The 27,927-nt window shown below is 40.9% G+C and overlaps 1 protein-coding gene across 1 annotated transcript in view; it reads left to right on the top strand.

Moving 5' to 3' along the window:
- Positions 1-27,927, top strand: part of LOC143300030 (queuosine 5'-phosphate N-glycosylase/hydrolase-like) — a 94,347-nt gene that overhangs the window by 27,917 nt on the left and 38,503 nt on the right. The window contains exons 5-6 of the mRNA XM_076613585.1: positions 7,031-7,180; positions 10,955-11,078. Of these exons, the coding sequence (XP_076469700.1) occupies positions 7,031-7,180; positions 10,955-11,078 (274 nt within the window). The remainder of the gene's footprint in view (positions 1-7,030; positions 7,181-10,954; positions 11,079-27,927) is intronic.

The following is a 27,927-nucleotide window of genomic DNA, read 5'->3' as shown; positions in this document are numbered from 1 at the left end:
GTGCCAAAGATGCTTACTCCAGAGCACAAACAGAGGAGGGTCGAGTTGTCCCAGCAGTGTCTCTGCCGCTATGAGAAGGATGGTGATGAGTTTCTGAAGAAGGTGGTCACATGTGACGAGACATGGGTTTGGCACTATGAGCCTGAGTCCAAACGGCAGTCCATGGAGTGGAAGCACATAGGCTCTCCAGTGAAGAAGTTCAAGTCCCAGCGGTCCACGAGGAAGGTGATGCTCACCGTTTTTTTGGATATGCAAGGCCCAATCACCATTTCATTCCTTGAGAAAGGAAGCACTGTGAACAATGCCAACTACTGTGAACTGCTGAGGCAGGTCAAGAAAGACATAAAGAACAAACGCAGGGGTCATCAGTCAGAAGGAGTCATCTTGCATCATGACAATGCAAGGCCTCACACAGCAGCCCGAATGGTGCAGACCATCAACGAGCTGGGCTGGGAACTGCTCCCTCATCCCCCTTACAGCCCAGACCTTGCCCCTTCAGACTTTCACCTGTTTGGTCCCTTGAAAGCGTTCACGGGAGGCACAAAGTTTGAAAGTGACGATGAAGTCAAAAGTGTTGTGAGCGACTGGCTGAGACATCAGTCCAAAGATTTTTACGCTGAGGGAATACGGAAGCTTGTGCACAGATGGGAAAAGTGTGTGACAGTGCTGGGAGACTACGTTGAAAAAAAAAGAAGTAAGCTTCTATCTGTATTAGAAGTCCTTATACCGAAAAATTCACCTTATTTATTGAATGACCCTCGTATATATATATATATATGAACACAACAAACTTTCATTTATATCTGTCATCCTCATGAATAAAATATTTTATCTTGTAATCTCTCACTGCCTCTTTCTCATACACATCTAATTCAGTAAATACATTCCCCTCATGTATAAAGATTTTTTCTTGATCTCTCTCTCTCTCTCTGTCACGTTTGTGTGTGTGTGTGTGTTTGTGAGGAGTTTGAAGAAATTCAATATCAAAGTTCAAATTCACAAGACATGTCATAGTATTCAGATCTGTATTAAATTGTATGATATGAATAATATTAATTCAACCCACACATGTTCTGATCTTGATTATAAAGATGATATCAAGTTGACAGGATCTGTTGTTCAGGATGGCTGTGTTTCAAAGGCGTGTCACACTGTATTGTCTAGCCTGGTGTCGTTTTCGTAGTGCAGGCCCGGGGTAGCCTGCCGCTGATGCAGAAACTGAGCCAGTGGGGAGTTGTCTGACTGGTCAGTTTTGAGGGTGGATGGTTGACTGGCTTCATCAGTGGTTGCTGTCTCTGCCGTTGTTATTGTTCTTCTTTCTCTTCTCTACCGCCTTCATGTGTTGTCGAACACAGTGTGTAACAAGCATCGTCTGCTACAAGCATGACTGACATCAGTCTTGGGGTAAATGACGCCCCATTTTACCATCAAATTTTATAGTTTTAAAGTTGATATGAAAATTGAGTATTTTGTTAAACTAATAACATGTAGAGCCAAGTACGAGTACTTCTAAACGTCGTATGAAGTGAAAAGGACTTAATTTTGAAAAAAAGTAAAGACTGGAAATTTTCACGTTTCATTAAGGGTATTAACTCTCATGGTTTATTATTTTTAACTGTGAATTCTGACTGATTTTGTTGATATTTTTATGGCAGTTTGGGGCATAATCCAGTAAGTGATGAGGCGTTCACAATCTTTCTCTGAATAAATATTTAACGGTTGCCTTCCCCAACTTCCCATCACATGTTATCATGTATTGTTGATTGAATATTAGATTGAACAGGCAGGTCAACTTCTTGAAACAAAATGTCGCCCTTCGAGTTTGCAAGCACGCGCTTTGAATATGTATAAATATGTGTATGCAATTGATTTTTGCCCATGACCTTCAGGGCTCAGCCAGTAGATCTATAAAGTCCACTTATGTAGTATTGATTTTAGTATTTTCCGAAAAAGACCACTTGGGCGAATGAACATAGTGAAAGCCCTATACACTGAGAGTAAAACACACAAGCTTTTTATGCATTGAGTATAATTCCAAAATGTAATGTTTGAGATCAGAAAGATCAGTTTAAAGCAAATTAACCCCCCTAGCATTAATTACAGATTAATTTCCCTTTTTTACTATCTGCACCAAAGACATGCAAAATAAATATAACTTCCATGCTTAGCAAAAGAAGTTCCTGTTTGAACAAAAAATGATAAAAATGACTGCTCTTGTTGTTGAGTCAGAATATCAGATCAAAGTGCCAAGTTTAGAGAATAAAAACAAAAACAAAAACAAAAACAACAACAACAACAACAAAAACCCACAGTAAATTCAGTTTGCATATAATTTGGCTTCTTTTTAAAATTTTTTGTGCCCATCCCAGAGGTACAATATTGTTTTGAACAAGATGACTGGAAAGAACTGAATTTTTCCTATTTTTATGCCAAATTTGGTATCAACTGACAAAGTATTTGCAGAGAAAATGGCGATGTTAAAGTTTACCACGGACACACAGATACACAGACACACACACACAGACAACCGAACACCAGGTTAAAACATAGACTCACTTTGTTTACACAAGTGAGTCAAAAAGGAGAAAAAATGGAGGGTAGTAAAGAAGAGGGTAGAGGAATAGAGGGGTAGGTTCTCAGGAAAGAGGAACAGAGACTGAGAGAGTGGATGATGATTGCACACACTCAGCCACGCTCTCCTTATACCAATAGCAGGGCCACATGGGAGTGGGTTTTTTTTTAATTAAAAAAAAAAATTTTTTTAATACTTTACTGTAACTTTAGAATAAGCAGAACTAAACAGCACATAACAGCTCTAACTGAAACAGATCTAAACAACACAAATTTCCTGGTAAGTACTAAGCATTTCCAAGCAACACACAACCTTAAGATATGCAGTTCACCCCACATTAAGCAGCACACACTGAGCAGCACACAGTTACCTAAACAGTTCCTATTAAGCTGCACACATTTCCTACCCAGCAGCACACAACCCCATCAAGGATTCCCTTGCACTTTTCCAGTCAGTCAACCAGTGTCAGATCATTTCTTTCAGATGACAGCTAAAAATTAGCTGTGCACACTTGTTTTATTCCTTCCTCACTACATACTGTGTACACTAATTGCAAACTACAACACTCTCCAATTGGTTGAAACAATTTGACCAATCTCAGCTTGTATTGTGACACTGAGTGAATGATTGACACATTTACTTCCCAATTCTCATTTGTTAAATTCAACCTGTGACGACAAGTCGAACACATTACATCACAAGGAGAGCGGAAGGGAAGGTAAGGGGCAGGGAAGAGGGAGATGCAACTCTGTATATGATAGTTAGCCTGATCAAAGATAACTTAGCATAGATTTTCCAGCATACCGACATCTGCTTCAAAAGACGACAAGGCGTGAATCCTGAGGGAAGGAAGGCAGGGAAAGGGGAAATAAGGCAGCGCAAGGGGGAGGGGGGGAACAAGCAAAGGTAATGAACACCAGATCAAAGACACTTTTAGCATATGAGCATGTGCTCACACTGCTTATCACACTTGCCAAGCCACACCGGCAAAGTGGTTACGTCAAACCACTGGACTGCGGCAATCGATCAAGACTTGGGAGAGGGAGGTTGAAAGGGATGGATGGAGAAAAGGGGTTTGGTGTTGGTGCAACCTCAAAAACACCAGCTGTGGGGCTGTGGGAGAGGAGTGGGGAGGGAGGCAAGAAGGAGGGGGGAAGCGGGGGGGGGGGGGGGGGGGGGATTACATCTGAAAGATACACAAAACATAAACTTGTAAAGCAGTATACAAACTCCAACTCAACCACATCAACAATATGACCTGAAAACCAACATAAGAGTTCCAGCTGACACACATCAGCAACCACAAACCCTGAAATGAGGGAGAAAAAAACAACAAGACAACATAACATGACATATACTATTCCTCATCCAGATCATTCCCTCAACAGGCCACAGCTTCCACCTTAGCCACTGCCAGATAGCTGGCACTAACCCTGTCCCTAGCTCTACAGGTTGACCCTGACAGTCACCCATATCTAGCCATGTCAGTCTGAGCTGGCATTCTAGCTGTAGCATCATTGGCACAAGACCTGTGCACTGCAGGTTTCTTATGAGACCTGGTGCTAGGCTCACACAAACCAGTGAACACTGGTATGTGTGACTGTCCGGGAGAGTTGACTGCATCCTGGCAGTCTCCATCACTTGTGCTCTCCCTTGTGGCACATGTGCCAGGATTTCCTAGATCAGGTAGTATGGGCAGCAGCACCCATTCACCTTCATCGCGCCGATTTAACATCTTAGCCAGCATTCCTTCTTTTGGCCTCCAATCCTGCCTCCTGAGGCCATTGGGAAAGTCTCTTTGCTTCTCATTGTGGGATTCTTGGTGTCTTTCCTTCGGAACCCCTACCTGCCTTGTGTGGGGAAATCCCATTCCTAACTACTGACTTCCTTTTCTGACTTTTTTCTTTTTCCTTTTGCCCAAAGCCCTTTTTTTCTATTGTAACCTCATCTTCCTGACTGACTAACCCTGAAACTAACCCCTGCATTGACCTGATACTTTCTTCCAACAACAGTTTGTCTCCCTGCTCTGCCTTCTTTTCCCTGGCCTGTTGCTGTTGCCAGTCCTCTTCCAGCTCTCTCTGCAGCCTCAGGGCTTCATCCCTCAACTGGATGAAGATGGGTCTTTGGCTTCTGCCTCACTACCTGGCTCAGCTCCCTTTTCAGCAGGGGGTTCCTGAGGCCATCGATGAAGTGGTCCCCCAGCATATCAGCGGTGAGGGCCCCTGTGGTCTTCTGGATGGTTCTCTCCATGCTGTGCAGAGCATGAGAATAAGCCAAGATGGACTCCTCCAGCTGCTGCTCACTGCTGAAAAGAATGGACAGCAATGTGGTGACACACCACCCATCACCAAACACCCCCAGCAGAATACCGTTCACCTTCTCTGGGGTGTTAGTTTCCTCCAGGTCCTGCAGTTGTATTTCTCGCTGTGCGGTTCCCAGCTGATGGCTGCAAATGAAGTAGGTAGCAGTCTCTCCCATTGTGTATGCAGCCAGGACCCTCCTCACCTTCTCGCTTGAGTAAACAATGTGAGTCTATGTAATAACTGGGTGTTCGGTTGTCTGTGTGTGTGTGTGTGTGTGTGTGTGTGTGTGTGTGGTAAACCTTAACATGTCATTTTCTCTGGAAATACTTTGTCTGCCAATACCAAATTTGGATTGAAAATAGTGGGAAAAAAATTTTCACAGTCATACCAATAATAGGTTGTAAGTTTTCTAGATACGGTAATCTGTATTTCCGGATCATGAACGGTTTATTTCTTTGAAGATCCGGATCCAGAAAATGTTTGGGTTTGAAGATGGTATGACCTATTTTTTCTTGTTAGCATTTAAATGAAAAGAAATACTAATTCTGGATAGAATACATAACAGTGACACTAACAACATCATCAATATGTTAAATACATATCAATATTTTAAAGTGGATACTGAATTGAATAGAAAATACAATACATAAAACTTACTTTCACAGATACTGGGGTTATATCACGATTTCTGGCAATCCCACGATTTCTCTCACTTTGAGAGAAATCATGGGATTGCAAGTAAGTGTGGTTGTTCCCCTCCCAAGTTTTCTCTCAATTGCAAGAAATCGTGAGAAAGTGTGGGATGTCCCCCTTGTTTTTATCCAAAATATTTTCTTTATCATAGGAGTTGGTTTCTTGTCTTTTCTCAATGCAGATCTTAGAGAAAAATGAGAGCGAAAAAGAAAAGAGAAAGACAGGGATGATTACAATGATGATCATGATAATGACAGTGGTGTTACCGAAGACAACAACAGTAATGACGCTGAAACTGACTTCTATTTATTGTTTTTCACTTAAGATGGATCACTGCAATGCATCGACCTCATATTCAACATCGGAATTAATAGCAAACAATGAAATTAAGACAACTTGTATAACTCAAACAGAAATATAATATACCAAGACTGAACCGAATCTTTCCTGAGGGATGTTGGGAATAACATCAAAATGATTCAACATTCTACTTAAATGTGACAGAAAAAGGTGTTTCACAATGTTTATCCACATATAGGGAGCATGAAAACGGGAACAAATAGTTTTTTATGTTTTTGTGATTCAACCTTTTCCATCCCATTTATTTAGGATGTTCTTCATTTCATGCTTGTTCATATGTTCATCTGTTTGTGTTAGCATCCTTTCGCATGCAAGGTTACACTGAAAATAGATTCACAGTTTCATAGGAGACACTAAGAACATGAAAATATTTTTAAAACAGTGAAAGAAGAACAAATCAACCAGCCAAGCAAGCAGACAAAAGGAAACACACACACACACACACACACACACACACACACACACACACACACACACACACTCTCTCTCTCTCTCTCTCTCTCTCTCTCTCTCTCTCACTCACTCACCCACTCACTCACTGACTTGCTCACTCACATACTCATAAACGCACAATTTTTTTTAAACCAGTACTGTGCCATCACCTTCACTGTCGTTACTATTGTCACCATCATTATCATGATTGTTGTTGTCCCCCTCTTTCTCTTTTCCTATTCTCTTTCTCATTTTTCTCCAAGATTTGTGTTGGTAAAAGACAAGAAACCAACCCCGATGACAAAGGAAATGTTTTTGATAAAAAATAAGGGGGACTTTCCTCACTTTCTCACATAAATTATTGCAAATAAGAGAAAAAGTGAGAAAAATCATGGGATTGTCAGAAATCATGGGCTAACAACCCTTGTGTCTGTGAATATAAGTTAATGGATTGAACACAAGACTTTTATTTCTGTTGCAGCAACAGCCAATTTATATGGTGTGGCATCATATTTTTTAACCACCAATATGCAATAGATGTTATGAATTATTATTATCATTATTGTTGCTTATAGCCCAGCTGATTACAAAGAGCCAGTTCAGGGCTAAAAATAACGTCAATATTGATATTGGTGTGCATAGGAAGGAATGACAGGTGTGTTGTGCACAGGAGGGAATCCCCATCTTAGATGCCAGTTACTATGCCACCATCAGCCGTGATGACTTCATGAAGGTGTTTCGCTCCGATTCTGACCACGACATTCCAATGATTGATGAGAGGATTGAGGTCATGCATGAGGCAGGGAAAGCATTGATGCAGGTGAGAGGATTTTGACATTGTATTTGTAAGGGTGGAGATGAGATTCTGTTGGTCTTTTTATTTTGTGTGGGTGTGGGCCACAGGAGTGGGCTTTGATCTGGACGATGGAAATTAAATGAAAAAGAAACAAATTTTGACATGTGCAAGCACATCTGTGTGTGTTAGCTTTGTGTATGAGCAAGCCTGCGAGTGAGTGAGCAAGTGTATGTGTGTCTCTGGTTATTGCAGGATGTTTTGTCTCCTTTCCGTTTGTAAATGTGGACAATTGAAGCATCCTTGAAATCCTGCGGGACCTCCCCTCTCTCCCAGATAGACTGGAACAGGTCGGTCAGCTAGTCTGTCAGCACCTCGCCTCCATACTTGTAGATGTCGGCCTGGATTCCATCCGCTCCTGGTACTTTTCCTGACGTTGTCAGCTTCAGGGCCTTCCGGGTCTCGGCCTTGGTGGGAGGGGCAGCTGTCGAGTCATTGACTGGTATCTGTGGGAGGGCTGCAATTACCTTGTCAGATACCCTGTTGAGAAGGGTGTTGAAGTGCTCTGCCCAGCGGGCAAGGATGTCTTTCTTGTCTGTTAGGAGGGTGGTCTGGTCCAGGGCTCGGACAGGGGTTGATCCTGTAACTCTCGGCCCATACACAGCTCAGAGACAATCATGGAAGGTCTTCGTGTCATGAGCATCAGCAGCGGACTGAAGCTCTTCAGACTTTCTCTCCCACCAGGTGTTCTTCATGTCATGCAGCCTCTTCTGTACGAGCTGCTTGGTTTGCAAGTACTGGTTCTTCTTCCTCTGGCAGTCTTTATCGGAAATGTGATCCTGATGCCGTTTATTCAGTGTATTCAGGAGTTTGGAGATTCCAGAGTCATTCTTGTCAAACCAGTCTTTGTGGCTCCTCTGTACAAAGCAGAGTCTGTCAGCTGCTGCTGTGTACACAGCATCTTTAAAGGTGCTCCATACCTCTTCTACATCAGTCGATGCAGGAATTTCTCGGAGAGCTGCTTGGATTTTCTGCTGCAGCACGTCCTTGGTGATAGGGAGGTGGTGGATGTTCAGCTTCCTAGGGGGTTTCTGCCTGTGTGCAAGTCTAGCTGCGTACCAGGCAATGGTCCAACCAACAGACTGCTCATCTCATGCAGCGTGTAATGGAGACATCACCTCTGTCCCTCTGCCGGGTGCATCCATGTGTTCTTGTGCTTGTCCGCTTGATGGAAGAGGGTGTTGGTGATGGTCAGTCCATGCTGCGTTTTTCACAGATTCCAACGAGAAGCCTTTTTTTTTCTTTAAAAACAACAAAAACAACAACCTTGATTGGACAGATAAGTGACGTTGGGCCTTCAGTCTGCCTTGTTAGATGTTGGAGAATGCATCCAGAAGAACTGGATTTTTTCAGAGTGATTATCTTGTATATTAGCCCAAAAATGCATTCGGCGATTTTTTTCTATTAACCAAAGGCAAAAAGTCATGATAAGAATAGGGAAACTTTTAAGCTTTTATAGATCTATGTTATGGGCCTAAAATAATGAAGTTTCAGTTTCAGTTTCTCATGGAGGCATCACTGCATTCAGACAATTAAAAAAACGCTACATCACGTCTTCTAGGCAGATGCCTGACAGCAATGTAACGCAACACTTTGTTAGGCCTTAAGTGGATGCATATGTATTTGTGTACCTGTCAGAATGGATTTCTTTTACAGAATTTTTCCAGAGGACAACACTTTTGTTGACATGGGTTCTTTTTCAGTGTGCGAAGTGTGTGTTGCACATGGGACCTCGGTTTATCATTTCATCCAAATGACTACACACTCAATTCGATTTTCCAGTCAGACTTGGGAGAAAGAATTCAAACTCAGAGGCTCATGAACAATGTATTGGCAGCATCTTAACCATTCTGCCACAGTGAAATGCTGTTAGATGTTGGCTGCTTTAGACAGAACTGCTTTGTTTCCAGCAAACAACTTTTGGTTCTGATGGTGAGCAAAAATATGATTTGGATCATTATGAGCATGTATTGGTAACCTCTTTCCCTATCTTACTCTTCACACCACCCTCCACTGTTGGTGTTATCAATTTTGTGTTTGTTGTCCAGCAGGAATCACATGTGAGCCATGAAGGTTTTGCCTCATGTTTTAATTGTTTCCGATATTTTATCAACAAGAACAACCAACAAGAAAAAGAAAGATCGCTGTTGATTTGCAATAACTTTTTTTATTGGTTGAGCAACTTATCAAAAACAGCATAAAGAGGTGGAACACGGCTATACCATTATGTATGGATTCATGAATTAGGGTTTCATGACTGACACAGCCGATATGGTGTCAATGATGTTTCATTGCCATGTATATGAAATTCCATTTTTACCCTGCTACTATTGCTGCAGCACCTCCTTCAGCCTTAAAGACTGCGTCTGCAGCTCTTGTTGCTACAATTATCCCTAGTACTATCTCAATTCTCTGAGTTACTGAGGGTAGAGCGTAGTTTGCTGTTCATTTTTTACTCACTTGTGTCAAGAAAGTGAGTCTATGTAATAACTCAGTATTTGGTTGTGTGTGTCTGTATGTCCATGGTAATTTTAACATTGTCATTTTCTCTGGAACTACTTTGTCTGCCATTAGCAAATTTGGATTGAAAATAGTAGGAAAAAATCTTCACAGTCATACCAAAAGTAGGTTGTAAGTCTTCTGGATTAAAACTGCATTTTCAGATCATGAACGGCTTATTTTGTTGAGGTTCTGAATCCTGAAAATGCTTGGGTTTGAAGCTGGCATGACCTCATTTTTTCATGTTTGCAGTTGAAGAGAAAAATATACAAATTCTGGATAGAATACATACAGTGATACAAACAACATCATCAGTGTGTTTACTGCAATGTGGATACTGAATTAACCATATTGTACTAAAAAGAGAAATTGAATGGACCATGTTGTAGTTTCTGCCGGTAACTGAGCCTGTTGAAAACAATCTCTGCAAGCAGTGTGCTTGAGGCGATGGCAATGCCTCCTTTACTGAGGAATGTAAAGAATTTCTTAAATGCCTGAGATATACCAAAATGACATGATTTAAATGGTGTTATCACCTCAAAATCAAATACTGTAACTGTAGTATAACCTAAAAAAGAAAAAAAAAAGTAAATATTAATTCTTTAACGTCCTTTGTAGATCCAGGTTAGCACTGTGAGTAAGACTGTTTCCTAACGCCGAAAACATGCTTGATTCTAATCTGCTTTCATGGCTTTTTTAAATTTTTATTTTTAATTTTTACCTAAAGCTTTTTGATATCAAACACAGAACAGATTTTAACTATTTAAAAAAAAAAAGAGAAAAAAAAGAAAGAAAGATTTGATTAATGTTTTTAATTTATCTTTTTTTATTTATTTATTTATTTTTTTAGTGTGTATCACAAGTGAGTCTTGAAGGCCTTGCCTCTCTTGTTGTATTGTGACATGGTAACATGGTGTGGTGTTGGGTTTTTTTTTGTTTTGTTTTTTTGTGTGTGTGTTTTTGTTTTCTTGTTAAGATGTTAAAAGATTGTTTGCTTCTATGTAGTAATGATATTTTAATTTTTACCAAACTGAACATTTTAAAACAAAGGAAAGAAACTTGACTCACATGCATATATTTCTTCTTGTAAAGAAGAGTATTGTTTTGCATTCGTTTGTCATTTTCTCCCAGGTTGTTGGTAGTTTCCAAGAGCTTTTCCTTTGCAGTGCTGTTCATTTTCATATTTGCTGTTTGACTGTAGAAACAGATGATTACTTGATTTTCTACTGGTGTTTGTTGCAGAAGTATGAAGGGACTTTTGTGAACTGTGTGAAAGAATGTGACAAGAGTGCCCAAAGGCTGCTTCAGCTGGTGTTGCATGAGTTCCCTGCCTACAGGGACACTGTCACCTACAATGGCAAACAGTGTGAGCAAGGCTACTGTTCTCTTCTTCCTGCTTTCTCTACAGTGTGATATCATGTCCAGTCAGGGGAGGATGGCTGAATGTATTGGAATTAGGATGTTTAGCCCAATGATCTGTGCTGTCTGTGGTCTACTTGTGTGTGCTAGCTTATGGTTTATTGCTAATGGCTGAATCACTGTTTTGTCTACATTGATGTGGAAATTGTGAGAAAGGTGGGTGCACATCAAGCATTTTATATCAGCATTCAGTTGAAAGTGAACACCCATAGTGAACTCTATCAGTGTATGGTTATTTAGATTACAGAGTAAAAATGGTCTTACAGACACACAGAGAAATGGGTGAATCACTGAAGATCGGGGCTGCAGTGTATAAACAAGTAGGAGGAAAGAAGATATGGTGATTATCCAATCAGGAAATTCTGAAAACATTAATAAAAAAAATTCAACACAAAGTAAATGCTGAAATGATTGCTAGGCTGAACTGGAGTGTGATCAAGCTGAAGCTGCTGTCAGGAAGTCTGAACTCTATTTTTGGTGTCATATACTGTACCATGTCAAACTGGTGCAAACCAGGCCTATCTGTTTACCCCTCTTGGCCAAAATTTTGCGGCAGCTCAGTGATAAGCTGTCTTCCTAATAGTCCACCATCCAGCTGGGGCTAATTACTTATTCACAATGGCTACCATTTCTGAGATAAGTATTATTATCGTCTTGCTCTGTCTTTTCCAACCTATTATGCATTAGAAATGTTATTTTCTTCCATGTTTGTTGTTTGTTGCGGCCTTCTGGGATGTTTTCGTCTCAGAATTCATATAATTCACATAGTTTGCATCAGTTCTTCACGTCTGATTTGCACCTCTTTGTTCCTTTCCCATCCTTACAGCCTCGTCACAGTGCTGGGGAATGACTTGTCCTGATCTCTGAGCATCACAACAAACCATTCTTGCGATTGCCAGACCCTTGAGGTTGGGATAATACTCTCTCTCGAGACCATCTTAATTCCCAGGACTCACACGGGGTCTCCCATTTATGATCGGGCCAATGCGTCTTTGCAGACACATTGAGGTGGGATAGCTTAATACAGTCAGGAAGGGGACTGTAGGGGAGTTGTGGTTGGGCCTGACCCTAAGTTTACCCAAGTGGAGGGTGGTTTTGTTGAGGGATGTGCCTCTGCTGTCCCTAGTGCAGATGTGGAAAAAAACCCACATTTGTCTGGACATGCCCTCACAAGGGGATTTGGTTCAACCCTCTGTCCTCTGTTCATGGAGAGGTTCTCAGTGGTGGCACTGCTCTTTCTCTTCTTCCCTCCCATGCCGAGTCCCCTCCCATACCTTCATCAGTAGGGGAGCAGAGAAGTGTGTGTGGGGGGAACTATGGCTCGGGAGTGGGGCGGGGAGGGGGGGGGGGGGTGAGCAGCACTCCTGTGCGATACTGGTTGCATGACTCTAACCTGTGTGTCAGGCGACCCTTTTATCCAGCGAGTCAACCCTGCTGGGGGAGTCCCGTGCATGTCAGGAGGTCTTGGGCTGTTGGCCTGCCGGTCTGCCGGCAGTCTGACATCCTGGTTGGACTGGTTACTGGACTTCCTGCCAGCCTGGTCAAGTTTTTTTTTTCTTTTTTCCCATCCTAAGGGTCCATGTGCCAGTGAGTCTTTGGGATGGGTTAATAGGATGTTTGGCACTCACGGAAAGATCCCCCCCATTCTACCCATACAGGGGTACCTGGTGCACTCTGAGCTGCCGGAAGGGCCATGGATGACCCTAGGTCCTATCCTCCCCAGACTCAGCCCAGCACCCCTTACCCTGTACATCTGGTGCTCTACTGGGGATGCACACAGCATCAGCTGGAGGGACTGAGTTAGTGTCGGTCAGAGTGACCTATATCATCAGCACATAGCACATCTGGGTCAGCCTACCCAGGCAGGGGGAGCTTACATTTTCCCCTCCCTCAGCCGGCAGTTCTGTTGGGAGATCAGTAGGTGTTCCTGCCTCCCAGCATGCATGCATTCCCACCTCTTCTCACTTTTTTCTTAGTGATTTTTTTAAAAGATACTAAAAATTTTTTATATATTTTTTACTGTCTTTCTATCCATCCTTTTTTCCCCACCTCAGTTGCCTGCAGGTCCCCCAGTTTTACAGTTTACTGTGTGACATGTAAGTATGGACATTTGATCATTCTTATTTGATATATAATAATTGTGATGTTATGTCTGGATTTTTTTTAATGACCTGGTGTATTAGTGTGTTTCTTTCTATTCACATACATACAACTGCATCCATTACACATATATAGCCAGAAGGCTCCAAAACGGCTCAACATCGCTAAGCTGAAAAACATCACCATCAAACAGACCTTTGTGGAGCTGCTGGAAGATCATCTGGAATCCGCCTCTCTGGACAACCAGAATGTGGAATCTGACTGGAGGACCCTGCGTGAGCTGATCTATAGTACAGCTTCAGAGACCCTGGGACCCATGACCAGAAAGCACAAAGACTGGTTTGATGAAAACTGTGATGAAATCAAGCAGCTTCTGGATGAGAAACGCCGTCTGCATCAAGCCTACCTGAGCAACCCAAAGTCCACATCAAAAAAGGATGCGTACAATGCCATCCGCAGGACTGTTCAGCAAAAGTTACGTCAGATGCAGGATAAGTGGCTGAGTGACAAAGCTGATGAGATCCAGGGATATGCTGACAGGCACGATATGAAGAGGTTCTATGATGCCTTAAAAGAAGTCTACGGCCCCACATCCTCAGGATCATCCCCCCTCCTCAGTGCAGATGGGAATACCTTGATCACTGAGAAGGAGAAAATTCTCGAACGCTGGACTGAGCACTTCAACAGTGTCTTAAATTGCCCTTCCTCCATAAATGATGAAGCCACAGACCGTCTCCCACAAGTCCCCATCAGCGAAGCACTGGACGATCCGCCAACGCTTCTTGAGACCCAGAAAGCAATCCGTCTGCTATCCAGTGGCAAAGCACTTGGCTCAGACTCTATACCAGCAGAGGTCTACAAGGATGGAGGCACTGTGCTGACTGAGAAGCTCCATCAGCTGTACTCACTCATGTGGAAAGAAGAGACGATCCCCCAGGATTTCAAAGATGCATCTATCATTCACTTGTACAAGCGAAAGGAGAACTGGCAAGCCTGTGATAACCATTAGGGCATTTCCTTGCTCTCCATCGCAGGCAAGATACTTGCCAGGATCCTACTAAACCGCCTCACAGCACACCTTGACCAAGGTCATTTGCCTGAGAGCCAATGTGGATTCCACAAAGAGCGCGGAACCACCGACATGGTGTTTGCTGCAAGGCAGCTGCAAGAGAAATGTCAGGAACAAAATGCTGATCTGTTCTCCACCTATGTCGACCTCACTAAGGCATTCGACACTGTGAGTAGAGAGGGACTGTGGAAGATCATGGCCAAGTACAGATGCCCTCGGAAATTTATTTCCTTGGTCAGCCAATTCCATGAAGGCGTGCAGGCTCGAGTCCAGGACAATGGCGAAACATCTGCTCCTTTTGCTGTCACAAATGGTGTCAAGCAAGGCTGCGTCCTGGCTCCAACACTGTTCAGCCTCATGTTCTCTGCAATGCTTACTGATGCCTTCAGAGATGGCGATGTTGGAATCGGCCTAAAGTACCAAACAGATGGCAAGCTGTTTAACCTCAGAAGTCTTCAAGCAAAAACGAAGGTCATGACAGACATCATCAGAGACTTTTTGTTTGCTGATGATTGTGCCCTCAGCGCTGGATCTGAAGCTGACATGCAACTCAGCGTCGACAAGTTTGCCACTGCCAGCAGGAACTTTGGCCTTACCATCAGCACAAGGAAAACTGAAGTTCTCCATCAGCCAGCCCCAGGGAAACCCCACTTTGAGCCCAACATCACAGTCAACGGTCAGAGACTCAGTGCGGTGGAGCGGTTCACATACCTTGGCAGCACACTGTCACGAAATGCGACCATCGATGATGAAGTGAACGTCAGGATTGCAAGAGCAAGCGCAGCCTTTGGTAGATTCTATGCAAATGTCTGGAACAGAAGAGGCAATGGTCTTGAGACCAAGCTAAAGGTCTGCTGTACGCCTGCGAAACTTGACAGTGTACCAACGACACGCCAAGAAGCTGAACCACTTCCACACAACATGCCTCAGGAAGCTACTGAACATCAAGTGGCAAGACAGGACCCCAGACACGGAGGTGCTTGCAAAAGCCACCCTTCCCAGCATCTTCACCATCCTGATGCAGTCCCATCTTCACTGGGCTGGACACGTGGCGCGCATGCCAGACCATCGGCTGCCCAAAAGGCTCTTCTATGGCGAGCTGCAACAAGGGAAGAGATCACACGGAGGTCAGAAGAAGCGCTTCAGAGATACTCTGAAAGTCTCTTTGAAAGTGTTTGATATCAACCCTGACTCCAGGGAGGAATCTGCAGTGGACCGTGACAAATGGCGCACTGCTGTGCACAAAGGCGCCAAGTTATGCGAGGCCAACAGGACTACTGCAGCTGTTTGGAAGAGGCAGGCCAGAAAGTCATGGGCAAACAAGCTCCCTGACAATGATATGCCTGTCTTTGTCTGCCCCAACTGTCAGCGAACATTTCATGCGCAGATTGGACTATTCAGCCATCTGTGCATTCACAGATAGATTCATGAGCATCCCCCCCCCCCACAACCACCACCCTCCCCCCATCCCCCAGCTGGATGACAACGATGGTCATCATCGATCTCGATGGACACACACCACCATAGCATAGCAGGGTACAAATTTAACTTTTTTTCTTTTTGAGTGCCAGTCGGGCACTCTGGACAAAACATTTGAGTGCCCAATTGTGGTTTTGGGTGGCAGCATGATAAAATTAAATGAAATCTTTGATTGAGCTATAATTTGCATTTGTGTTGATGTTTGGAAAACTGCATTCAAAATGTCCACACGCCTGAACCCCATGGGCCTGTTGATAGTTTCTTTTCTCTTTCTGCCACATCTTGCTCAAGAGAGAGCAGAGCTCTCCCTGCTGCTGTCTCTGACACGACCTTTTTTTCTGGCTTCTTGTCTTTCCACAGACAACTTGTGCATTTGAGATTGGGAGTGCCTCATGAGTGTGAACCTTTTTTATCACTTTTGATCCATCAACAATTTCATTTTTTGCTTTTCCAATCCCATCTCCTCTCTGTTCGGTCTGCTTCCAACACAGTACACACATGAGCACTTGGGTGCCCTCTTCCTTCGTTTCAACTGTGTGCCAAGGAAAGTCTTTCTGCCAGGCTTCATTGTACATGCGCTGGCGCTTTGATTCGTACTCATGCTGTTTATTCTTTTTGTCATCCTGAGCTTCATCTCTGTTTTGGGAACCTTTCTTTTAACATTGCATCGTTCGTTGCTGACGTGCCATGAACGTCAACATCTGATCGCGCACGCACGAAGATGCTGCTCCATGAAGCGAGCTGCAGCAGACGTAACTTTACATTTCGATCGACCGCGTTCGAGCTTGCTTTCTTGGTGTGTCTTATAATTAATTTTCTTTCATCTCTATCAATTTCTGAGTGCCAACTGGACACTCTCGACAGAAAATTTGCATGCCCGAACCAATTTTTGGTAGCATTTACACCCAGGCACCCGCTAAATTCGAACCCTGCATAGATATGGTACAGGACATAAGTTAATTAACCGAAAGGGGAAATAAGTACATGTACATCAGTCTTTTTTCTCAGGGATTATCTTTCAATATTCAAGGTTTTCGATACTCCATGTGTTGCTCAAATGTTGAATATATTGGGGATGTGGATTTAATTTTTTTTTGCAATACTGATACTCATTTTTCCTATTAAGATTATTGCATTGACTGTTTTCATAGCGTCATTGTCTAACAGTTGATTCTGTAAACCAAAAAGTATATCTCTTAACTCACTCCATGCCAAGAGTTTTTGCCCTTGCGAATCCCAAAAAACCCAGGGTTTGTATAGGATGGGAAAAAAATTCTCAAAAAAACAAATAAACACCCAGACAATTGAAATTTACTATGTGTATTTAGTGAATGTTGTTCCATATTTGTGCAAGAAATTAAATTTTTTTACTCACCATCTTGTTGATTATGGTATCCTTTTTTGTGTATTTTGTAGCATTTTTGCACCCATCAGAAAGGTATACCAAGTGTCCTTGAACAGCTTACAAATGTTCCACATCACATCCTAACACTATTTTAGGAACTGAAGACCTAGTACATGCAATGAAGTATGAACAGATGGTGGAGAAAGTTGAAATTCGCGCACACACACAAAAATATTTTCTCTACATAAAAAAAGGAGTTCACTGTACACAAAAACCTGATGTATTATCACTGACAATAGTCTTGTCTGGAGTGAAAAAGCTCATGGCAGGTGATGTTGAGTCCTTGGCACAGCTTCACACACAGTGGAACTCCACATTTTGGACACCAGTTGGCGGTTTGGTGTCTTGGTGTGTTGTGGCGCTTGAACAGGTCTTCACAGACCTTGCACTTGCAGTAGCTGGTCACTCATATCCACTCCAGCCATGTTGGTGATGTAGTCTTGTACTGCAGCTGGCTTCTGTCTTTCAGGACGGCGTCATGGTGTCACACTGACCATGGTAGTTGGCAGCATGACTGTTGTCAGCACGTAAACTGGCTTTTTGTCCTGCCGCTTCAGCACAGCAACATGACCTGCAACCATACACACACACAAATCATCATGCAGGTCTGACTATTTCTTCTTATTGTTGTTTAATTTTTTTGTTTGCTTATTCCCTTCTTTATTCTAAATATTTATGTGAATGGAAGCATAATGCGGAAAGTTTTTTACATGTAGTCAAAGAATACCACCTTAGATTTTTTAAATTTTTTTTACAATTTTACAAACAATAATGACAGTATCATCAGTATTAGTACTATTACTGTCATTTCTATAGCACTTTGTTCTACAAATAAACTCCATGTTATTGTAAAATAGAAAATAAGTAAACATATGCATGCAATCACACACACACACACACACACACACACACACACATATACATATATATATATATATATATATATATATATCGTTTCCTCAGTGATTTCATTGTCAGTGTCGGTCAGCTGGCACATGGTCAGGACTCGCTTTCCTCTCCACTGTAAACACCCTCTTCAGCGGCCGAATCTATTTCTAGTTCATCGGGATATGGTTCAAAATCACTGTCCGATGAATCAACATTATCTCCTTCAACATCGGATCATTTCCAAAGTAGCTTCAACGCTGTGTTGCGTTTGACCTCTCCTACCGTGTCGAACACTTGTCCTTATCATGTGAATGATTTGAACTTTGTCTCAAAGAGAAAATATGCCTTTCACTACACTAGCAGTCATGGAGCCAGAATCAGATCATATCTACACAATCCTTGAACAAAAAATATTCAGAAATGATACTTTCTCTAAAGACATGTCTGTGTCACACTCATCACGTAATATGCCACACAAAGGTTACACGTGTGTGATATGCCTTGAAGCAGTCACACTAGTTACTGCACAAATATAGACCACAATTTTCACACTTGCACTTTTTTAACTTTTCATCACTCGCTGTCTGTCCTTTTGTAGCAGCAGCTAATTGCTCTCTCCTTGTCATTCATTTGAAACAGATTGAAATCATCTGAAAGAGCGTTGTATAACTCCTCATCAGAAAAATGGTCAGAATCTGAACTTTCTGCACTTTCCATTTTTCTCTGTCCGTGTGTCTACACAGCACATCGGCAATAATATAGCGGCGCCTACTTTCCCGTGGCCTAGGGAGATGGAGGAGGGTGTCTGGCATCCATTCCACTCATAAACACTGCCCCGCAAGTGACCCAGTCAAGGATAGATGATGTGTGCTGATGATGCGACTCGCGCGAATGTCAAAGCGCTTACCGCGAGAACTGATTTTCCGGGCTGCAGGAAAGAAAGAGGGAATTCTCTGCTGCACGGTTTTCCAGCCTCCAGGAATGAAGGGTAAAATTCCTGTAAACTGGAAAACCATGCTTTAGGAATGAAAGAGTTAACAGGGGTGCATTCATAAAAGATGTGTTCCTGCAGGTTGAGGTTTAATTGTAGTCTACCACTTTCAGTCTTACTTCCTTTCTGACCATGTGAGGAATATACCATATCTGTTCATTAATTTCAACTCCAAGTTTTCTTTTCCAGAACCCAGTGGCACAGGGCTTTGTCCCATTATTGACTCACTTGTGTAAACAAAGTGAGTCTATGTTTTAACTCGGTGTTCGGTTGTCTGTGTGTGTGTTTATAATAACAAATACAGAACACATTTTAACGATTAGATTTTTTTTTTTTTTAAGTGTATCACAAGTGAGTCTTGAAGGCCTTCTCTTGTTTCTTTTGTGCTCTGACTGAAAAAAGTTCGAACAAAACAGTTACTTTCATAACACATTATAACAGTGCAATGTGGTTATGACTTTTACATGTTATACAATTTACATGTCTTTGCTCATGTTCCTGTGTCCCTGTATAAACAGAGCACAACACATATTGTTAAGTTTCCAGCCATATTGTGCAGTATCCTATGTTAATACTTTCTGTCAGTGTGTGTGTGATGGTTTTCTGACCATCTGATGCTGACCTACTTTTTTCGCAATCTTTCTAGTTTACATGTTATATTTAAATGCTTTTATAATGTTACCCATTTACTTGTGGTAGAGTAACTTACTCTACTGTGTTTTATGTCAGAAGTGGAACGTACCATTCTAGTTTGTCAGAAAATCACATTGGCCTCCTACCTCCACACCCATCCATTTCTTGAATTTTGGTGGCCATTTTTTATGTTATGAAATATAATCAAGCTATGTAAATGAATCAAAATATATTTTACGTGTCCCAAAGTAGGAAACAAACAGTGCTATTTTGTCGCAAGAAAAAACTATCGCTCTGAGTGAAATCAAACGTGCTGTAACTATCTTTATTTTCAGCCGCCATATTGGCGGCCATATTTGAAATGTAAACAATGAAAAATAAAGTTTTCTTTAAAGATAACTTCTGCTAAACATTTCCTGGGAAGTCTGTCACAAAAATAGCATTTTGTATTTAAAATATTATTTTATACCTTTTTTTTTTTGTAGTTCAGGCCGCCATCTTGGCTACCATGTTGGATTTCTCAAAATGCTCAACAGTGACAGGGTGGCATCAGTTGGATATGTGATCTAGGACACTGAAGAACTCAAAACCACTGAGATCCATTTTGAGACCAATTTTTTTAGGTCAAGCCCCAAATCGTCATTTGGCTGCCGGACTAATTCTCTTTAACGAAAGAATTAGAGTTGGTCATAGTATTCTCTCTTACAAAAACTGGATTGAAAAAGGCATTTAAAAAGTTGCCGACTTTATTGGAGAGAATGGACAGTTTTTATCTTTTACAGAATTCAGACTAAAATATGATTTAACACTTGATTTTGTGACCTTTACTGGAATAAAAATGTCAGTTAAAAAAGGAACACAATTATATTTCAACATTATGTGTGATAGTGGACCAGAGCTACTGATGCTTGCTGAAACCATTCTCTTAAACGAAAGAATTAGAGTTGGTCATAGTATTCTCTCTTACAAAAACTGGATTGAAAAGGTATTAAAAAAGTTGCTGATAGTGGACCATAGCCGCTGATGCTTGCTGAACCCATTCTCATAAACGAAAAAATTAGAGTTGGTCATAGTATTCTCTCTTACAAAAACTGGATTGAAAAAGGTATTAAAAAAGTTGCTGACTTTATTGGAGAGAATGGACAGTTTTTACCTTTTACAGAATTCAGACAAAATGATTTAACAACTGATTTTGTGACCTTTACTGAAATAAAAATGTCAGTTAAAAATTTCATACGAAAGTGTAACATGCCTATAAATGTTAACACCATAGCAAAGAAAAACTCTGCATTGCAAACACTACATTCTGTTAAAAAAGGAACACAATTGTATTACAACATTATGTGTAATAGTGGACCAGAGCCTAAATTTTGTAGGAAGTGGGAAGTAAAATTACAACAAGAAACCAAATGGAAAGAATGTTTCCTTGAAATAAAACAAATTAAAGTTATTAATTTAAAATGGCTTCAGATTAAAATAATCCATAGAATTCTGGCAACAGATGTAATCTTTAAAGAAATGGGAATAATGAATGACAATAATAATTTTTGTAATACTGAAAAAGACAGTATTGATCATGTGTGCTGGAAATGCCATGTTACACAGTGTTTTTGGAAACAGACTATGTTTAATTAAACTTGTGAACTTACATCAAATTTGAGATTAACTGAAAACCTGGTTTTGTTTGGATGCGGTGGGAATATCAAAACTGGTGTGGTATTTGATTTTATTATTCTGGTAGCTGAATCCTACATTTATAAGTGTAAACAGGATAACAGTCAGCCTGATTTGATTATATTTAGAACACTACTTACCTAGAGATATAAAATAGAAAAGCTTATAGCAAGTATAAATTTTAGACTAAATGAATTCTCTGCCAACTGGTATTATTATAAAAACCTGCTCACTGAAAACCCCTGACTCCACTTCCTTTTCTTTTCAGTGCCAAAAAAATAATATGTATTTGCACTATTGTTTCATGATAACTTGACACAATTAACTAACATAAGGATTCTGTTTACTATTATTAGAACACTTTCACCATATGTCAACTTGGTAGCAATGGGGCAGTTGTAGCTCAATGATATCTCCTGTGACCTATGTCATCTGACTGTCAAATGTGTGCAGCCAGTTGGGAATCAAGGTGTCACATTACAAGTCAAAATTGTTGTTTGTTGTTGTTTGTATTTTGTTGTTGTTTGTTTATTCATCTTCTGTGAAAATACCCTTGCTAACTATTACCGTGCTTGTGTAATATGCAACTTGTAACTGGAAAATTGTCGTGATGATGATGTTGAAGAGAAAATATAATCTTCATTGCAGGGGGGAGGGAGAAAAAAAGGGTAGGGGGAATCAAATGGAATCAAAAGAATCAAAGACCTGATAGAACTCAGTGAGTCTAGACTACTCACTGTAGAACTTCAAAACAAAATAAATCAAAACCCTCCCAACACCCTATTTAAATACAACACTATGATTAATGCAATTCCAAAATGATGGCAGGAATGGATTACTAACAATACAACCATTTAAACATTAACCCTGAACAACAGTGCGAAGCACACAGATACTGCACAAAACCAAAGACTATTCAACAATTCTTACACAATAAAACAAATAAAAACAAGAGAGGCAAGGCCTTCAAGACTCACTTGTGATACACTTAAAAAAAAAAAAATCTAATCGTTAAAATGTGTTCTGTATTTGTTATTATAAAGCTTCGCGTTAAAAAAAAAAAGAAAGAAAAAATAGAGTCCTAACCAGATTCGAACCCCGCGTGTTCGGGTGAGAAGAAACTGCCTTATCCATTACACTATCGTGGCTGCTTAACTGACGTTCTAAAATTTAACATTTGAACATACTTTTTTAAAGGGCGATAAATCAATTGCGGTATTCACAGTGAGAACACTATTTAAATCATATTATTCTGGTGTTTCTTGGGCATTCAAAAAATCTTTAGGGGCAATAAAAAATTCTTTTTAATGGCTATCGCCGCAATCACACTGCAACATTTAGCCGTTTTCACTAGATCTAGATAGATATACAAGTTTAGTTACACCCACCGGGAATGTAGTACGACACGGTCGATTCAATTTCTCTTTTATATTCATTCTAGTTTTATAGTTTTAAAGTTGATATGAACATTTAGTATTTTGTTAAACTAATACCATGTAGAGCCAAGTACAAGTACTTCTAAACGTCGTAAGAAGTGAAAAGGACTTCATTTTGAGAAAAGTCAAGATTGGAAATTTTTTCGTTTCATCGTGATCAGTTCAAGGGTATTAACTCGCATGGTTTACAGTTTTTAACTGTGAATTCCAACTGATTCTGTGGATATTTTTATGGCAGTTTGGGGCATAATCCAGTAAGTGATGAGGCGTTCACAGATCTTTCTCTGAATAAACATTTAACGGTCTCCTTCTCCAACTTTCCATCACATGTTATCTTGTATTGTCCATTGAATATAGGATTGAACGGGCAGGTCAACAACTTGAAACAAAATGGCGTCGTTCGTGTTCGCGAAGAATATGAGCACGCGATTTGAATGTGTATAAATATGTGTACGCAATTGATTTTTGCCCATGACCTTCAGGGCTCAGCCAACAGATCTGTAAAGTCCACTCGTTGTATTGATTTTAGTATTTTCCGAAAAAGACCACTTGGGCGAATGAACATAGTGAAAGCCCTGTACACTGAGAGTAAAACACACAAGCTTTTTATGTATTGAGTATAATTTCAAAATCTAATGTTTGAGATGAGAAAGATCAGTTTAAAGCAAATTAAGTCCCCTAGCATTAATTACAGAGTAATTTCCCTTTTTTACTATCTGCACCAAAACGTTTGCAAAATAAATAAAACTTCCATGCTTAGCAAAAGAAGTTCCTGTTTGAACAAAAAATGATAAAAATGACTGCTCTTGTTGTTGTGTCAGAATATCAGATCAGAGTGCCAAGTTTAGAGAATACAAAAAATATAAATATAACAGTAAATTCAGTTTGCATATAATTAGGCTTCATTTTTTTTTTTTTTGCCCATCCCAGAGGTGCAATATTGTTTTAAACAAGATGACTGGAAAGAACTGAATTTTTCCTATTTTTATGCCTAATTTGGTGTCAACTGACAAAGTATTTACAGAGTAAATGTCAATGTTAAAGTTTACCACGGGCACACACACACACACACACACACACACACACACACAGAGACAACCGAACACCGGGTTAAAACATAGACTCACTTTGTTTACACAAGTGAGTCAAAAAGGACAACAAAAAACATGGCAAGTATATTTTTTGTCTGTGGATCAAGCCCATAGTAGTCATTACTTGCAGTATTAGGTTTTTCATTGTCTTCTCTGTCAAGGACATCAGAACATTTGGTCCATGGGTTTTGACAGCTTTCATTTGTGTAACATTTTCAAAAGACATTGCATATCATTTGTGCAGTGAATATATCGACACCGTGCAGTTGAACACGGTTCTTCTGTACTGCAGCCACACTTCAACATTTGGAGCACCTCAGCAGGTGCTGCTTTAACACCAGGGGATAATCTGAGAGGCAGCAAAATTGTGTCAGTCTTGTACCACCTGAAGTCAGGCAAAGTTCTGGCAGATCAGGATCCAGTGTTTCTTTTCAAATGGATGCGTGCAGATCAGCACATTTCACATTCTCAGCAAAGGCTGCTGCTGTTGGTGGCAGTGATATCAGTTTTGGAGTTGTTGCTGATTTTCTTGATGTTTCAAAGAATCAGGCTTCAAACCTGATCTTGGTCATTTTTGTGCATCTGCAGCCGTAACAAGCACCAATAAACTGAGTAGACTGCTGGGTGACATGATCAAAATCAGATTCTGGGTTCCCCAAGCTTTCAAGTGAAAACCCTTTCTAAAGAATTTTCAGAACTGTGGCTTTTCCAATACCCCAGATATAAGTCACTGTGTCACAACCCGAGAGGTCGTGTGCTGCTGGATGGTCTGGGATGATACATATGTTCATGCTCTTTGACTGTCGCAGCGATGTAACCTGATGTTTTCTGGGAGGATGTGCCTTCCATCACAACAGCAGCAACAGCAGCGGTGATCAGCTGGGGATGAGATGCCGTTTTTGACTTCAGCAGGGATGGGGTCATCAGCAGTCACTATGAGCTTGTGCTGAAGGAACTCTTGAACCTGAAGACCACGTACCTTTTCCAGCAGCTGCTAACAGATGATGGCAATCATCTCTATTTTGTTGTCAGTCACTGTCGGTGCTACACTTTTAGGAGGCAGAACAGTGTCTGGTCTGAGCTGGTGACGCCTTGTGGCTGTTTCTACAGCTCCAGAGGATCTGGTGGTGCTTTTGATGCTGACTGGATAATATCTGTCAAAGACAAGACAAACGTCACTCTCTTTCAGTTTGGTAATAATCAACTCCAGGAATCTGTCCACATACGTTTGTACTGAGCCCTGATGGACTGAATACCAAGTTCTGGTAGCCAACAGACAGTCCACAGCACTGCACAGACATCGATGATCACAACATCAGCTTTCTGACATGTACGTGTAGACAGATGAGACTGCAGTTTTCTTTGCAGTACAGACTTTGTGGCGGAAGTTCTCATGAGCTCACTGTCTGTAAACATGGAAGTTGGAATTGGCGCCACCTAATGTTGAAGTTTTCCAGGTAAAAAAAATGTGCACTCATTAGACCCATGACTCTGCTGTAGATGAGCTCTGTGTCAAACGTGGTTCCAGATCCTTTTTTTGTCGCTTTTCAGCTGACAGTCATGCTGACGATCTTCGAACTTAGGGAAGCACTGAACCCATCTGGCCATGTGCTCTCAAATTCCTCCTTCTGCTTAACCCCAAATTCAAAGTTTTGTCAACGTCGACATTCTGGTTGTATATCATTCCAGTGGCGATGCTGACAATGCTGCTGTATGATCATTTGGAGCAAGTGGGTTAATGCACACCAGAAGTTTCCTTTTAATTTCGTCTCTGTCTTTGGCATCGGACTGAATCCACACACTGGCATTTCTTTTTGTGGAATGTAACATTCTGTGATTCAGCGTTCTTCTGCTCCTGGTTCTCAGAGATTCCTATGATCAGCTGGTTGCGAGTGTGGGTCTGACTTTTTTGGATGGTGACTGTTGCGTTGGATGCAGTGCTGGCTTCTTTTTGCGTTTCAGGTAGCAATTGATATGAAGAGAAGTGGACGCACAGTTAAGATGACAGCTTATGAAGGCATGTTCAGAAACAGAGAACAAACTTTCCAGTTTTTTATGTAAAGATGAATGCTGCTGGAAGTAGCAAAGTCCCTCTTCCACCTGTTGAAATAAAGACAGAGGAATGTTCAGTATGTGCACACATGCGCGTGGGCGTGCACACAGACAGACACACACTCTCTCTCTCTCTCTCTCTTACAAACACCCATCAACCCACTCACCCACACACACGCACGTATGCATGCACACACACGCACGCGCGCGCGCGCGCGCGCACACACACACACACACACACACACACACACACACACACACACACACACACACACTCTCTCTTTCTCTCTCTCTCACACACACACACACACACACACACACGCACACATACACACACACACACAAACAAACACACACATACACACACACATAGAGGACACTCCGATTTACGTATGTTTTCACAACATGTTCCTTGAACTGCGTTCATCAGAGTTGAAAAATACGGAAAAGGAAAACAAGACTTTTGATGTGAATATTTCGCCATACATTCATTTTAACCCAGCGGTCTGCTTAAGCTATGACTGACATGAACGTTGTTTCAGAATATAATTGTTCTCTTGTTTTTGTTACAAATATCACGTTAGCGGCAGAATCATTAACAATGTATTCCATAAATATGTCAGACAGTTGAACAACCAATCTATTTTTATGCACACATTCCAAGCAACTGAAACAATGAACTACTCGCAAACATGTTAAAATACGGATTATTGAGAAATATTTCAGGGTGAAATAAGTTACACTCACCTTAAAATTGTGTGTGTTGTTACAGATCGTTCCATTCAAATTCCAAAATAGTGGAAATCCCGCGATCTCTTTGGTATACAACAAAACCAGTGCCATTCAGATTTTGGCCACGGATAAATTTGTGACCAAACTATTAGAAGAAAGGGACACAGGCTGTATAGAAATGTAATTAAAAATTAAAAAAACATAATATTATGTTACCAGCAACAGTTGTGTACTTTGAAATATTGCCTAGAAGTAGGTGGCACTGACTTGAAAAAAGGTGTCTGTTTTATGGTGCCACGGTCTCTCTCAGTGATGGGAGGCGGAAGACCAGACACTGGTGATGACAGTTCCTGAGTTGAGCCAGCTGCTGACAGCCAGCAGTACTGGCGCACATGGTCTTCACAACTATGGTGTGCCGTGTGGACTAAAAGGAGAGAATGCTTATTTTGATTTTTCTTTATTTAATTTGTTTGAAAAATGCTCAATGATGACAAGGTGGCATCAATCGGATTTTTGATGTATATGTATTAAGGAACCCAAAACCGCTGAAAACAATTAAGAAACCTTTTTTGAGAGGTTCCGGTGCTTTCTGCCACACTAAATGGGTTCAGCAAGCATCTGACTAGGATTCTGTATTTCAGTTTTATAATAAAATTTATCATATGTGAGAGAAAATCTCAAACAAATAAGCAATGATCAGATACAGTTTGTGATTTCGGACCAGTTGTTCTTGGATACACTTCTAATGGAAATTAGAGCAAAATCCAGTTCATACAGTATAAAGAAAAAAAGAGAATTAAGACAAACTGAACAACACTTAGAGGAGGAAATACAAGCATTAGAAAGAAAATCACCCCTTACTGAACTTGACACACTTCTCATAACAGAACGTAAGACACAACTAACAGAAATTAGAAAATCAAAAATGGAAGGCATAATCTTAAGATCAAAAGCAAGATGGGCATCTCAGGGGGAGAAAATAAACAAATACTTATGTACATTAGAGAAGAAAAGACATTTTGTTAGCAAACAAATGTTAAAATTAGTATCGGATGATGGCAAACTGTTAACTGAAAGTGATGAAATGCTAGAGGAAACAAAGACATTCTTCAGTGATTTATATAAAGAAATAAAATAACAAAATATAGAGCTTAGTAATTACGTAACAAATTTACCCAAATTAAGCAAAGTTGAATCCGACAAACTGGAAGGATTAATAACAAAAGAAGAAGCATCAGAAGTGTTA

The sequence above is a fragment of the Babylonia areolata genome, chromosome 25, assembly GCF_041734735.1.
Source record: "Babylonia areolata isolate BAREFJ2019XMU chromosome 25, ASM4173473v1, whole genome shotgun sequence".
NCBI classification, from domain to species: domain Eukaryota; kingdom Metazoa; phylum Mollusca; class Gastropoda; order Neogastropoda; family Buccinidae; genus Babylonia; species Babylonia areolata.
This window is presented reverse-complemented; position numbering and strand designations above follow the sequence as displayed.